The 14,840-nt window shown below is 47.4% G+C and overlaps 2 protein-coding genes across 2 annotated transcripts; both read left to right on the forward strand.

The window, feature by feature from the left end:
* LOC114118089 (protein FAM32A-like) lies at positions 1 to 339 on the forward strand. The gene has a single exon (XM_042231295.1). The coding sequence runs from the start codon at positions 1 to 3 to the stop codon at positions 337 to 339; it is 339 nt and encodes a 112-aa protein (XP_042087229.1).
* Positions 340 to 2,683: 2,344 nt separating this feature from the next.
* Positions 2,684 to 6,014, forward strand: LOC101108853 (zinc finger and SCAN domain-containing protein 5B). The gene is made up of 4 exons (XM_027978888.3): positions 2,684 to 3,061; positions 3,356 to 3,562; positions 4,475 to 4,628; positions 5,004 to 6,014. Exons 1-4 carry the CDS (start codon positions 2,684 to 2,686, stop codon positions 5,648 to 5,650), a joined length of 1,386 nt encoding a protein of 461 aa, XP_027834689.2. The 3' UTR covers positions 5,651 to 6,014.
* Positions 6,015 to 14,840: the final 8,826 nt, after the last annotated feature.

Below are 14,840 nucleotides of genomic sequence, written 5' to 3' on the forward strand. Positions count from 1 at the left end.
ATGGACGCCTATGAGCAGGTCCAAAAGGGACCCCTGAAGCTGAAAGGAGGCCCAGAGCTTGGCGTGACCAAGCGGAAGAAGAAAAAGGACAGAGGCAAGGCAAAATTCCTGCAAACGATGGGAAAAATCCAGAAGAACCAGGAGGAGGAGCTGAGGCACTACCTTGACAAGCGGACCCTAGCCCAGGTGGCCTTTGAGAAGGTGCAGGAGAAGCGACAGATGGAGAGGGTCCTGAAGAAAGCATCCATAACCCACAAGCAGAGAGTGGAGGACTTCAACAGACACCTGGACACGCTCTCGGAGCACTATGACATCCCCAAAGTCAGCTGGACCAAGTAGCCGCCCCACCCAGGAGCCAGAGTATTGTCCAGGGGAAGCAGGAAGCAGGGTTGGGCTCATCTCTGGAGCCTTTGGAAACATTCTTTTACACACATCCTCTCAGAGCCTTCTGGTGAGCCTGTGCTTATCAAAGTAATGGGCCCTTACTCTGGAACTGCAATAAAGAGAGATGGCTTTTTAACTCCAAATTAAAAAAAAAAAAAAAAAGGAACATCCATGTCCAGTGGTTCATGCAGCCTCCAGCCCTGTGTGTTCACCAGGAGACCCACGAGGACGACAAGTGCTAGGCTGTGATCTCTGCCCCAAGATGTTCATCCACGATTCCACGCTGCTTGCCCACCCGAGGACCCACACCCAAGAGAAGCCTTTCTGCTCTGAGCACTGTGACAAAGCTTTCAACCACAGTGGGACCCTCCGTGTTCACACTCTGGCTCGAGCCCTGCGTGTGCCCAAGTGTCACTGGCCTTCCGCTCCCTGGGATCTGTCATTCCCCTAGGAAACCCATTCCGAACGATTGGCCCAGGACCCTGCCCTCGGGTCCAAGTCCTTTCTGCTCCAAGAAGGAAATTCACAATGATTTGTCAATTCTCTAACACAAAGGGTGGATGACGTGAAGAGTTTTGGAGGATGTTGGGTCCAGAGGGGTTCCATTCAGTGAATGAGGGGGATATTTGAGTGATGGCTTATGGTTCCCTTTGGATGTTGTTTTCCACTTTAGTGCAGCCTGTTTCAGTAAGTTTTTTGCTTTGTTTTGTTCTTCTTCTCATGAAAGCATGTCTCATTAGTTACCCGTACTTCATCACGAAACTGGGCCTACTGTTGACCGCCTTCCTGTTAGGCGGGACTTCACCGTAAAACTGCACGCTCCTGGCACAGAGGCCAGGCTCTCCAGTGAAATTTCAATTTCAAATAAACACATTTCTGTCAAAGAGTGCTCTGCGTATTTTCTAAGACTTTTCTACATGGAATAGGTGATAGCCCTGGTTTTGCCTACATGGCTGTTATTATGCTGAGATAGATTCACTCACTCCATACTTGTTCGGGTATTTCTTCCCGAGGTGTTTAGAGAAAGCAAGGCTTCCGAAAGTGATAGGTGTCGTTCTTCTTTCCTATTGGTGGACAACTTCTAGTCTTCAAAAAGGCTACTTAGAATTCGGTTCTTCTCACACCTTGGCTCATCTGCTGATTTCGAAAAGCCTTTTAAGACTTATCTCACAAGAACAGAGAGGAGTCAAACCGATCTGGCTCCCACCATCATGTCCCTGACTCTGTCAAACCCTCCTGGCAGTGAGACAAAGAATTCACGAGATCATTAAAACCAATCAGTTCACCCCAAAACCATCCCCAAAGTCCAAAATAAATAAAACCCAAAACGAAACCGAGGCATTTCCCTAGCGGTCCAGCGGTTGAGACTCGGCGCTTCCGCTGCGGGCGGCGTGGTTTCCTTCCGTGGTCTGGGAACTGAGATGCAACGCGCCTCCCTGCTTGGCCAAAAACAAAACCAAGCAAAAATACACAGCATGGATCACTCAGCCACTATGGAGGCCTCGTTGGTACATCGTGCTTTCTCCTGAGCGAGTTTCCAGGGCAAGCGAATCCCTGGTCACCAAGGAAGGTGGGATTGTCTGTGATGGTTCGCCCCGCCCTCAAGCAATCCACGCGCTGATTGGGCAACAGGCCGAGAAGCCCGGCGTCGCCTCCCGCTCTCTACAGAGACGTTTCTCCGCCTGCCGAGTGTGAGTCAAGTCCCCAGCTGAGGAGGACCGAGGCGAGAAGGCTTCACGAGGTAATTGACGGGGAATGTCTAAAGAGAACGCTAGGAAGTCAGGGCACGTGGAAGTGGGTTTCACTAAGTCCCGGCTTTCTGTTCACCTTGCATTGGCTCAGAGACCGTGTGAAATGCAGCGACCGGCCTCCGGCCACACATAAGCCGTGGTTCATTCGTGGAACTCTTCTGTGAATGAGGTTGTTTCCCCGGGTCCTGTGCTGTGGTTCATTTTTTCAACAAGGGCTTTTAAGCACTGCCCTGGGGACATTTTCGATTACACAGTTTCTTGTACTATAAGATGCATGTCGGAAGAATAGAATGGATTCTTGTCCCTGGTATGAAATACTGAACGGGGAATAATGCCCAGTATTGGGCTGAGGGATGGTAGGGTGGATGAAAATAAAACTAACTGGCTGCATTCTTTTATTTTTCTTTTCTCTTTTCTGCCGCCATACTTTTGAATACTGAATCTATTACTGAGGAAAAGCAAGAGGAAATTCTTTTCTATCGGGGTCAGTAGGGCACCCACTTCTAGAAGCATTTGTCCAGAGTCCTACTGAAAACTCTACAGGCAGTATGGCTGACAACCAGACGGCGGGTCGTGGCCGCCTGGCGGACAGCCCCGGAGCAGAGTCGCCAGCGTCTGCGCCACGCCAAGACACCGGAAGGGGAAAGCCCGACTCCGCCCTTGAAGAGCTGCGCATCCGCTTCAGAAGGTTTAGCAGCTCGGAAGAACCCGACCCGATCAAGGCTCTGAGGAGGCTCCGTGAACTCTGCGGTCTGTGGCTGAGGCCGGATCTTCACACCAAGGAGCAGATGGTGGACAGGCTGGTGCTGGAGCAGTTCGTGATGTGCATGCCGCCGGAGATCCAGGTCTTAGTCAGAAGTAGTGGTGCCGAGACTTGCAAGGATCTGGAGGAGGTGCTGAGAAAGAAGCAGAAGCTGAAGAAGTGGGTGAGTAGGACCCTAGGGACCCTGTGAGAGAGGGAACGGTGGGAAGATGGGCTGCGAGCTGGGCGATGAAGCAGAAGGACCAGAGGGCTTGGCTCTAAGTCAGTGCTTCCCACAGGGGTGCGCGCTTGCCTGTGGCGTCACGGGAGACGTTTCTGTCGGTCCTCACTGTGAGGGTGTTGCTCTTTCGAATGTCATTCCCAGGAGGTGGGCTCCTAGGCTGGGATACGCAGGGAATGCCTTTTTGGATCCTGTGAAGGGAGACAGATCCTATTTGATTTTTTTTTTTTTCTACAGACTGTAGTCCGTGTCCAAGGCGAGGATTTTTTGATGCCAGTCTCGGATGTTGAGATGTTAGGATTTGAGGTCAGTGAGGGGCACAATGAGGGAGGCGGAGCCAGGGAGCCCCAGTCTGCAGTCAGTGTCGTCCCTCCAGACGACGGCCAGCAGGAAAGCCAAGACGGGCAGCATCTGCCAGGAGCCAAGGACCTGTCGAGGGGGCAGGTGAGTGTGATGTCCTGACCTGCGGTCTGGGAGCGGGTAGAAGAGGGTCGGGTGGGCTTGGCTGCGAAAGTAATTGGGAGAACTTGGCAAAGGACAAGAATGGACCCACTGTGTGCCGGAATTCCCATGGTTGCATTCCATGCCCAGCCGTTTTCCAGCCAGTGTGAGAATGAAGACACCCATCTTCCCTAGTGCCTCACCATGGAAGCTTGTGGCCATAAGCACGAGCGCAGAGGAGTCGTGTTTCCATGGGATGGTGCTGGGTCAGTTCGTCAGGGGTAAATGCACTCACAGCTGTTTTACCCATGATGGATTTCGTCAGAGGCACTAACTATTGGGGAATATTGTAAATTGAATTGAATAAAAAATTCCCAGTTGGAGTCATTCCCGCCCCGCCCCAGAAGATTTTGGGGTATGTCTGGAGAGAGTGGATTTTTATGCAGTGTGAATCGGGGGAGGAGATGCTCCTGATTTCTCATGAATAGAGACCAGCTATACTGCTTATGATCTTCTTGTGCCCCAGGCCACCCTCCATGAGGAGGACAAATCCAGGCAAGGTATCAACAAGTGGTGAAGTCAGGAGCCCTAGAGCCAGAGTCCTCTGCTTGTAGAGTCAGGGGCAGGGAGGATTTGAGATGAGGTGGAGACATATGTGCAAAGACAATTGGCAGTGCCAGCTGTGAAATCTGGACTTGATTGCCAGAGGTGGTCGGTATAGATCAAGGACAGTCATGGGAATCAGGAGAGGACTGCCAGTCAGGGTGATGGGAAGCAGTCAGGGCATGTCCTCCAAACTGATATTCAGAAAGCTGGAGTCTTAGATCAGGGTACTGGGGGGGTGGGGAAAGAGGAGACAGAGCTTGCCATGGGCTAAGGCAGTGGGATTGACTCTGCTTGGTTGCCCCTTGTCAGGGCCAGAAAGCTCTCCCGCCAGAGACCATTCCTGAAACAGGTGAACTGGAGGGTCAGATGCCCTCCCAGGAGAACTTGGAGAAGGACCTGCTGGAAGACACAGGAGTGACAAGAAGCCTTCCGTCTCAAGAGCCTGAACTTGTGCAGGATGGTGGTGAGTATTAAACGCTTGGAGACCACAGGAGGTCATGACTGCCTCCACTGATGTCCAGGAAGCGGTACCCAGCATTTCCATCCCTTGGTGTTGGGGCCGGGTAGGAGTTGGTTCTCCAGTGCCAACCTTCTCCGTCGTCAACGTTCCAGAGTGTTTCATCAGCGAGACTCAGGTAGTTTGGTTGATGGGAAGTCTGTGGCGAAGATTAGGGATGGGTCCAGTGAGGCTGGCACCATGGAAAATGCTCCTTGATAAATATGGTGCTGAATCTCTTCTTTCAGCAGATTCTGGGAGGGCAGAGAGAGAGGGGAGAGTCCCCAGGAAGGAACTGATACTTCAGATGTGGCTCCTGAACCCTTTCCTCCTGTGTTCCAGAGGGAGACGTTTCCACTACGAGTGGATCCAGACGAGGTCCTCTGAAGAATCGCAGACACGTCCTAAGGAAACGGGACCGCAGCCCCACTTGCCAAGACGAGCGTCCAGAAGCAGCCACGTGTTTGGAGCAAGGAGAGTTTTCAGGACAGCTTGGGTCCCATTCTGTTGGTTCATCTGGCACCGTGGGACCCACCAGTGTTCCTGAGGGAGCAGAAACCCTGGGACGGGCACCCTGTGAATGCAGGGTGTGCAAAAAGAGCTTTCCTTATCAATCTCAGCTTACCCTGCACCAGAGGACACACACAGGAGGGAGGCCCTTTCAGTGCGACATCTGTGCCAAAGGGTTCATGCAGCCTTCGGACCTGCGGGTTCACAAGCGGATCCACACTGGCGAGAAGCCATACAGCTGTGATCTCTGCCTCAAGAAGTTCACCCACCACTCCTCACTGCGCGCTCACAAGAAGACCCACACCCAGGAGAAGCCTTTCCGCTGTGAGCAGTGTGACAGAGCCTTCGGCCACCGAGGGAACCTCAAGGTTCACCAACGCACCCACTCTGGGGTCAAGCCCTACGTGTGCCCCGAGTGTCACCGTGCCTTCCGTCAGCTGGGCACTTTCAAACGCCACCAGAAAATCCATTCCAAATGACTGGCTCAGGACCCTGCCCTCAGGTCCAAGTGCCTTCTGCTCCTAGAAGGAAATTCAGGATTGTTTATCACTTAGGTGATACAATGAAAGTGTAACGTGAAGAACTCACGATCATACTGGAACCCGATGGGCTTCCGTTCACATGGACTAGGCGAATCTTTGAGTGATGACTTATCTTTCCCTTCAGATTCTGTTTTCTACTTTAGTGTAGCCTGTGTTTTTGTGATAAGTTTTGGCTTTGTGGTGTTCTTTCAGTGAATGCAGGTCTCATTAGTTTTCAGTACTTCTTGTGAAACTGAGGTCACTGCTGATTGTCTCCCCATTAGGGAAGATTTAATTGTAAAATAGGATGCTCCTAGCAGAGTGGCCAGATGAAAAAGAGGATCACCAGTGAAATTTAAATTTCAAATAAAGACATTTCTTTTAAATAAGTGTCCTGTGTATTTCCTCTTCCAATATTTTTTTGTATGGAGTAGATGATAGCTGTGGTTTGGTACATGGCCATTATTATGTGGAGATACCTTCCCTCTGTAAGGCTTCCCAGTGCCTCGGGGTAAAGAATCCACCTGCAACACAGAAGACCCAGGTTCGATCCCTTCATCAGGAAGATGCCCTGGAGAAGGGAATGGCAACCCACTCCAGTATTCTTGCCTGGAGAGTCCCATGGACAGAGGAGCCTGGCGGGCTACAGTCCATGGGGTCACAAAGAGTCAGACACAGCTGACACAGCTGAGCACCCACGTCTTCCCTCTGTGCTTGTTTTGATATTTCTTCCCTAGTTATATAGAAAAGGAAGACTTCCAAAACTGATAGGTGTCATTGTTTCGCCCTACGGCAGTACAACCTCTGATTTTCTACATGCTTACTCCAACGTAGGTTCTTTTCATCCTGTAGCTCTTAAGCTGATTTTAGACAATTCTTTTGAGCTGTATTTACATAAGAAAAAATAGCTATGTAACCCAACAACTATCATATCTCTATTCTCTTAGTCCTGTAAACTCTTCAGGCAAATGAAAATAAAAATTCACTAAACCAGGAATACCAGTCCATTTCTCCCCCCTGCCAAAATGCAATCCATAAAAGGCTAACATACAATAAATGAAGTCCCCCGCTTCATATTAAACCAATATGGGGGCCTGTTTAATAAGTCATGGTGTAGCTTCCATGGAAAATGAATCCCCCTGGCTTGCTTAAAACAATTCATTCTACAATATTCAGCCAATCACTCCACTTTTGGGGTAACAGGGAGGGACCCCTGAAATTCCCCCCAGCACCATATAAATAGAGACATTTCATCTCCTGGTACAGTTTGAGAGCCAGTCCCTGACTTGGGAGCACTTAGGGCAAGAGGGCGCAATGGAGAAAATGTCAGCTGGGGACATGTGAAGAGACTGCTTAGAGGTCAGGACAGATGGACATGCGTTTCCTAAGGGTTTGGTTTTCTATGCTACGTTCATTAGTAGGAGACCTTGTTGAAACAACTAATCTCCCTAGATCCCCATATTTACTATGGTTGATTGTCGAACTGTTCCATGACATGAGAAGAACTTGTCACCCAGTTGAACCTCAGAACCCAGAAACACTAATTGTAAAATATACATGCACCCCAATGTTCACAGCAGCAGTATTTACAACAGCCAAGACATGCATGCAAGGCAAGTGTCCATCAGCAGAGGACTGAAGGTGTGGTGTGTGTATACAATGGAATATTACTCAGTCATAAAAAAGAACGAAACTTTGCCACTGGCAGCAACATAGATGGACCTGGGGGGCATTACGCTTAGTGAAGTAAGTCAGAGGAAAGCAATTATTGCATAATATTATTGATACTCCTATGTGTAATCTCAAAAAAAATGGCTAATACAACAAAGACTTCCCAGTAGCTAAGGACTCAGAGCTCCCAGTGCAGGGGCGCCTGGTTAGATTCCTGGTCACGGAACTAGATCCTGCCTGCCAAAACTAAGACTCTGAGCAGCTGAATAAATAAATATTTTTAAAATTAATTAATTAAAAAATACAAAAGCTAGTTAATATAACAAAAAGCAGGCTCACAGGTACACAGAACTAACTAGTGGGTGACTAGTGATGAGAGGAAAGGGGGAAATGGAAGGCAGAGACTACTGGGTGTCAGAATACAAGGATGTTGTGTACAACGTGGGGAACAGAGCCCATATGTATTAGATACCGAATATCTGGCCATTGTCATTCATTGAAGGTAACAGTAAGTGAAGTGAAGAGTGAAAGTGAAAGTCACTCAGTCATGTCCGACTCTTTGCAATCCCATGGGAATAGTCCATGGAACTCTCTAGGTCAGAATACTGGAGTGGGTAGCCTTTTCCTTCTCCAGGGGATCTTCCCAACTCAGAGATCGAACCCAGGTCTCCCACATTGCAGGCAGATTCTTTACCAGCTGAGCCACCAGGGAAGCCCAAGAATACTGGAGTGGGTAGCCTATCCCTTCTCCAGCACCGTCTTCCCAACCCAGGAATCAAACTGGGGTCTCCTACATTGCAAGTGGATTCTTTACCAACTGAGCTATCAGTAAGTGACAATTAACTCTTCTTTGCAAGCTTGGAACATTTCTCTTGAAGTCATCCAGCCAGCAGAGGGCAGGGGTATCATTTCTGTACATTCTTGCCAAACTGGATATTGTACTTTCTGCCTCCAGAGGCCATCTTTTTTTGTGTGTTTTTTTTAAGGATTTATTTATTTTGGCCGGGGGGGGTGGGTCTTCGCTGCTGTGCATGGGCTCTCTCTAGTTGTTGGACTTCCCTGGCGGTCCAGTGGATAGGAATCCGCCTGCCAGCGCAGGGGACGCTGGTTCAAGCCCTGGTCCAGGAAGATCCCACAAGCCCAGGTGCCACAACTACTGAGCCTGTGTGCCTAGAACCCATGTACCTTCGCAACAACAGAAGCCACGGCCAAAAATAAACAAAAAGTTAATTAATTAACTAATTATTGTAAAGACAGAGCGAGACCAGAGACTGAGGACTCTGGATGCAACACCAAGACCTGACCCAGTAGGCACGTGACCCAGTGGACACGTGACCCAGTGGACACGTGAGCACGGAGTGTGCATATCCAGAGTGGTGCCCTTGAGACAAATACCACATTACTACTTTGTACATCTGAAACTATTGTATCGTAAGCCAACTATCCTTCAGTAAAAAAATAAAATGAAAAAATAAAAATAACCAGTGCTTCAAATGGGGAAACGTTTTGCTAACCAATGCCCTAAGGAATGAGTGTCTGTTTAAAATAAATAAATCTTTCTGCTGTTAGTGCAGGAAGGAATTGGATCCTTCGTACGATATTGCACACGATCTGCCGTTCTGTTCTTTTCCCAGAATGCTATATTTGAATTTTATCATGAAATATTTTATTATTACATAAATCATTATTAACCCCAAAGTATTATGTAGAGGTAAAATTCTGACTACTATAATGACAATCTTTTTTTTTTTTTTGGCCACCCCACGAAGCGTGTGGGATCTTCGCTCCCTGACCAGGGACTGAACCCGCACCCCTTGCGCTGGAAGGCAAAGTCTTAACCGCTGAGCCAAGGAAGCCCCTGTTCTGGTGTCTTGCGTGTATGTGCACTTTCTCTTTCAGTGTGAACTTCAGAACCTACTTAGTAAATTCTATTTTCAAAAAATCCCATTGGCACATGTCTTTTTTTGGTTTGCCTAGTTTCCTTTGCTTCTATTTACTTTTTATTTACAGCCACATCGTCAGCCCAGTACCCAGCCCGTGTCATAAGCCCCATAAACATTCACTGAAAGAGTGAATGTATAAAGGTATGGTGCATCCACAGGATAGAAGAGTGGGATGTAGATGGAGCTTTTTCTATTGCGCTGGCAGAATGTCTGCGACAAACTGACAGCTGGAAGAAAAAGCAGGTTACCTAGCCCTAGGCAGGATGGGGTTCTGTTTGCGTATTTGGTACAGGTGCAGGCAGGTGTGGGCACCTGGGCATGCACGTGAAACCCACACCACACTAAATAGGGTTACCACAAAAAGAATAAAGAAATGAAGTGCGCATTTCTCTGCATTTTTCAAGCTGCTATTGTTAGCAGCAGTAAAGACACTTCACTTTAGGTTAAAAAGCTTTTGTTGACTATTTAGTAGTGAAAACCACTGCACAGAGTCGTATCTAACCTATGATTCCAAGAGTGTCAAACTTGAGCCTAAGTGGGGTCAGACGCCAGCTGAGGATCTGGGGTGGCGAGCAGGGAAGAGGAACGGGTAATTGGAGAGCCCGAGGAAAATTCTGCCCGCAGAGAGTAAGTCATTCAACCAGGAACTCCCAATGCAAGGCAAATGAGTGTTAAACAAAACAGAAAAGAAAAGAAAGAAACAGCGTCAGCGCTCACAGGGGGGTGCTGCCTAATTACAGCCCAGAAGCCACTGTCCTCTCGCAATTTCAAAGTTTTAATTCCCTCTAATGCGTTCAAATTTGTTTGTTCCCCTCCCTCTCTTGCTTGGAGGGTAAAGTTTCTTTTTCCCTTCGGTGTTCTCTCTGTCCCCGTGGCCTCAGAAATGAAGCTGTTTTTCTTGACCCTCCTGGAGACGGGTTGAATAATTGATCATAATTATGCTGCCTGGCAGGAAAGACGAAGAAAACAGCCTCACCTACTTCCAGGGTCCCTCCGAGGGTTGTTAAGGCAGTTTTAATGAGTCCCAGAGCGTGATGCTCAACTTCTGCCTGTTGAGATGCTGAACTGGCATCAAAAAGTTCACTCTGAAGATCTGGAAAACATGACTTGCCAACTGTGAGCTGCCAGGCTGGGCTGCTTGGTTCAATGCTTATTAAAAAAAAAAAAAACTACAGTCATTGCCTGTTTCTGATCTTGAAGCATCAATCCTAAAGTAAATCAACCCTGAGTATTCATTGGAAGGACTGATGCTGAAGCTCCAGTACTTTGGCCACCTGATTGGAAGAACCGACTCATTGGAAAAGACCCTGGTGCTGGGAAAGGTTGAAAATGACAGGAGAAGGGGACGACAGAGGGTGAGATGGTAAAATAGTAACACTGACTCAATGGACTTGAGTTTGAGCAAAACCCCAGGACACAGTGGAGGGCCGAGGAGGACACAGTGGAGGGCCAGGGAGCCTGACACGCTGCGGTCCATGGGGTCGCCTGAGAGTCCAAGTCCAAGAGTCAGACACAACTTAGTCCCTGAACAACAACAACAGTGCATCGTATTTTAGGTTCCATACACTGACTGATATCGGACGGTATTTGCCTTTCTTGGTCTGGCTTACTTCACTTCGAGTGATCACCTCTGGGTCCATCCACGTTGCTGCAGATGGCATTGTTTTGTCCTTTACACTGCTGAGTAGTATTCCACTGTGTGTGTGTGTGTGTGTGTGTGTGTGTGTGTGTATCTCACATCTTTATCCATTCATTGAGACAAGCAGTCTTAATACTTAGTGTGTCTTTGTGTTTCCCATGTATACATATATACATAACATAGACATGCTTATAGACATAATATATACATTATATATATATATATCTACACAAATACATATATACACAGATACACACATTACACACATGTGTTTTTTAAATGCAGAACAATTAGGAGGAGCAGCAAAGAGACTGAAACACAAGAGTGACATGATCACGATTTCCTTTAAAAAATCCACATCGCGGTTTCTGGGGCCAGGGGCCCTGGAGGCCTGGAGCTGTGCGGAGCCCCAAGGCCCAGGCTGTCTCTCCCTGTGACGACCATACCCTGAGTTAGGCAGGGGAGAAGACAAAAGTCAGCAGCATTCAAAAAGGTGTCTCAAGGGCCCCTGCTGCAGATGGCGATAAAGAAAAGCAAGTCTAGAAAAGAAAAATAATAATAAAAAAAAGAAAAGCAAGCCAGGGGCCCAAGGGGCTCCTCCTGAGGGCAAACTGGAGTTGAAGGGCAGGTCCGAAGGAGGAACATAAGTGCCCATTTTTATTCTCTTTCGATTTTTATTCTATTACCAGTATTTTCTAATTTTCTTTGTTACGGCTTCTTAGACATACCCCTCATTTAGAAGCAGGCATTTAATTTCCAAATATATGTGGTTTTTAAAGTATCTTTGATATTAACTTCTCATTTCGATATTAATTTCTCATTTCAATGCCTTCTCCTCTGCAACTGCCCTCTGTGGTTTTCCAGTCTCCTAACTTGATTGAGGCTTTTAATGGAGAAGTCAGAGATCTCTCTTGGTAAATGTCACACTCTGCTTGAAATAAGTGGGTTTTTCCAAACATCTTATATTGATTTCTAACATAATTCCACAGTAATAAGAGAAAACGCCATGTGTGACTGCAATATCTTTAGACCATGAAATTTCTGCACCTGCCCTTATGTCCCTGGGTGTGACCAGTGTTTCCTAGTTTACAGTCTATGAGAACCGGAATAGAATTTCTATCCTCCTGCTGCGTGAAAATTGTATAAATCTTAAATATGTTGAATTGGTTCATAATGCTTTCCAGGTCTACTATAGTCTACCTCTCTGTAAATTCATTCTATTAATTTCTGAGAGTTTGATATTGAAACTCTGATTTTAAAAAAACTTAATTTATCTACTTAAACAATTGTAACAAATAGTGGAACTATATGTAATTTTGTTCTGTATTTTCCAAATCTTGTGTAAATGTATTATCATATTGTCATAATTTTAAAAAGAAAAAATAAAGACAAAAAGCAAAAAAAATTATATAATGGGGTGATATGTGACTTTGTTTTGTATTTCCCAATTCTCATGTAAACATGTTATATTATTTTCATAATTGAAAAAAGAAAAGCAAAGACTGCCCATTTTCAGTGGTCAGTGAGCAGGTCGGTGGGACAGATGTCCAGGGAGATACCCAGTGGAGCCCGTGGGTAGCTTGGTTTTGGGGTCTGGAGTAGACAGCGGGCTTGACCACTGTCTGCAGGGGGTTCACGAGCCCCAGGTAGTGGAGAGGGTAGGTGGGGAGAGAGCCCCGTATCTGAGTGAGGTCCACAGGAAGGACTAAGCAGGGGAGGGGACCCAGGGCACTGTCAGAGGCCACGGCAATCAGGACAGGGGTGAAGGAAGGGGGAAGCAACAGAGGCATTCAGGGGCAGTTAGATGGTAGATTTCCAGTAAGGGGTGACTCATCGGAGCCAGCGGGTCAGCTGGGAATGACCCCCAGGGCTAACCCCCACGTCCTCAAGAGAATTTATGGGGAGGTTACGGAACACTTGCTCCTGGGACGTGAGCTTCAGAGTCCCTCCAGTGCCTCCTGATCAAAGATGTGCACAAACCAGACGCCCACTGGCCTCAGACACCTGGAGATCTGGCCATCTTCCACCCTGGATCTTCCCGCCCACTGTGGCCACATCTTGCTAAGTGTGGGGGACTCCGCGAGCCTCTGGCACGTTTGGAGAACTCTGCCACACTTAGGGAGTCATGGGGGTGTAGTTTGGGGCAGTCGACCCCTCCTTTTGTATTAAAAGTCATTTCTACTAGAAGTTAAGTAAGCAAATATAAGTAAATAAAATAAATGTTCAGAATACCTTTTCCTAGTTTTTTTGTACTTGATTTGTGGTTTTGCAGAAATAAGAAGTACTATGAGGACTCTTCCCTGGTGGCTCAGAGGGTAAAGAATTCGTCTGCAATGTGGGAGACCTGGGTTGGGAAGACCCCCTGGAGAAAGGAACGGCTACCCACTCCAGTATTCTTGCCTGGAGAATCCTATGGACACAGGAGCTTGGCGGGCTACAGCCCATGGGGTTGAAAAGAGCTGGACACAACTGAGCAACTTTCACTTTCATGAGGAATCGTGGGTCTTCCCTGGTGGTGCAGATGGTAAAGAATCTGACCGCAATGCAGAAAACAGGGTTTCCCTGGTGGCTCGGTGGTAAAGAATATGCCTGCCAATGCAAGAGATGTAGGTTCGATCCCTGGGTTGGGAAGACCCCCTGGAGAAAGGCAAGGTAACCCACTCCAGTATTCCTGCCTGGAGAATCCCATGGACAGAGGAGCCTGGTGGGTTAAAGTCCGCGGGGTCGCAGAGCCGGACACGATTTAGTGACTGACACTTTAGTGTGTATATGTCAGCCCCAATCTCTGAATTGATTCTTCTTCCCTTACTGTCTGGTAACCATAAGTTTGTTTTTTACAACTGCGATTCCAGTTCTATTTTGTAGATAAATTCACTTGTATCATTTTTTTTTTTTAGATTCCATATGTAAGTGATATTGTATGGTATTTGTCTCTCTCTGTCTGAATTACTTCACTCAGGATGACAATCTCCAGCTCCATCCTGAAAGCCCTGTGGCCAAAACACAATTTTTCAAAAACTTATGCTTACAAAGCAGTGATTGTTAAATAGTTGAAGGCTTGGTGAAATGATTAGTATACTGTGCATGAAAGTAAAGGACTTTGAATACTTCATGCATGAAATAATCTTTTTTTCTTTTTTTGACTTTTTTTTTCCTGCCGTGTAACCTGTGAGATCTTAGTTCCTGATCAGGGATCCAACCCCTGGTCTCGGCAGTGAAAGTGTCGAGTCCTAGCCACTGGACCGCCTGGGAATTCCACAAAATCACTTCTTAAGAGATGTATGGGCAACATATCATTTGTTGCTGTTGCTCTTTAGTCGCTAAGTTGTATCTGACTTTTTGAGACTCCATAGACTGTAGCCCGCCAGGCTCCCCTGTCCGTGGGATTCTCCAGGCAAGAATACTGGAGGGGGTTGCCATTTCCTTCTCCAGGGGATCTTCCTGACCCAGGGATCGAACCTGCATCTCCTGCATTGGCAGGCAGATTCTTCACCACTGAGCCACTAGGGAAGCCCTCAGGATATTTTAAAAGCCCACTTATAGGCCACGGGTCCTACACAAACAGGAGATGGGAGTCGTAGGACGGCAAAGATCAGGCTCAGCATAAAATTATTCTAAAATGTTGTTTCAGGATAAATAAGCAAGGACTTCACTGGTGGTCCAGTGGCTAAGACTCAGCTCCCAATGTCAGGGACTCAAGTCGATCCTTGCTTGGGGAACTAGATCCCACATGGCACAAGTAAGGTCCCCAGACAGCTAAATCAGTTCAGTTTAGTCACTTGGTCGTGTCTGACTCTTTGCGACCCCCGTGGACTGCAGCACGCCAGGCTTCCCTGTCCATCACCAACTCCCGGAGCTTGCTAAATAAATAAATGAAAATTTTGAAAAGTACCCG

The sequence above is a fragment of the Ovis aries genome, chromosome 14, assembly GCF_016772045.2.
Source record: "Ovis aries strain OAR_USU_Benz2616 breed Rambouillet chromosome 14, ARS-UI_Ramb_v3.0, whole genome shotgun sequence".
Lineage (NCBI taxonomy): Eukaryota > Metazoa > Chordata > Mammalia > Artiodactyla > Bovidae > Ovis > Ovis aries.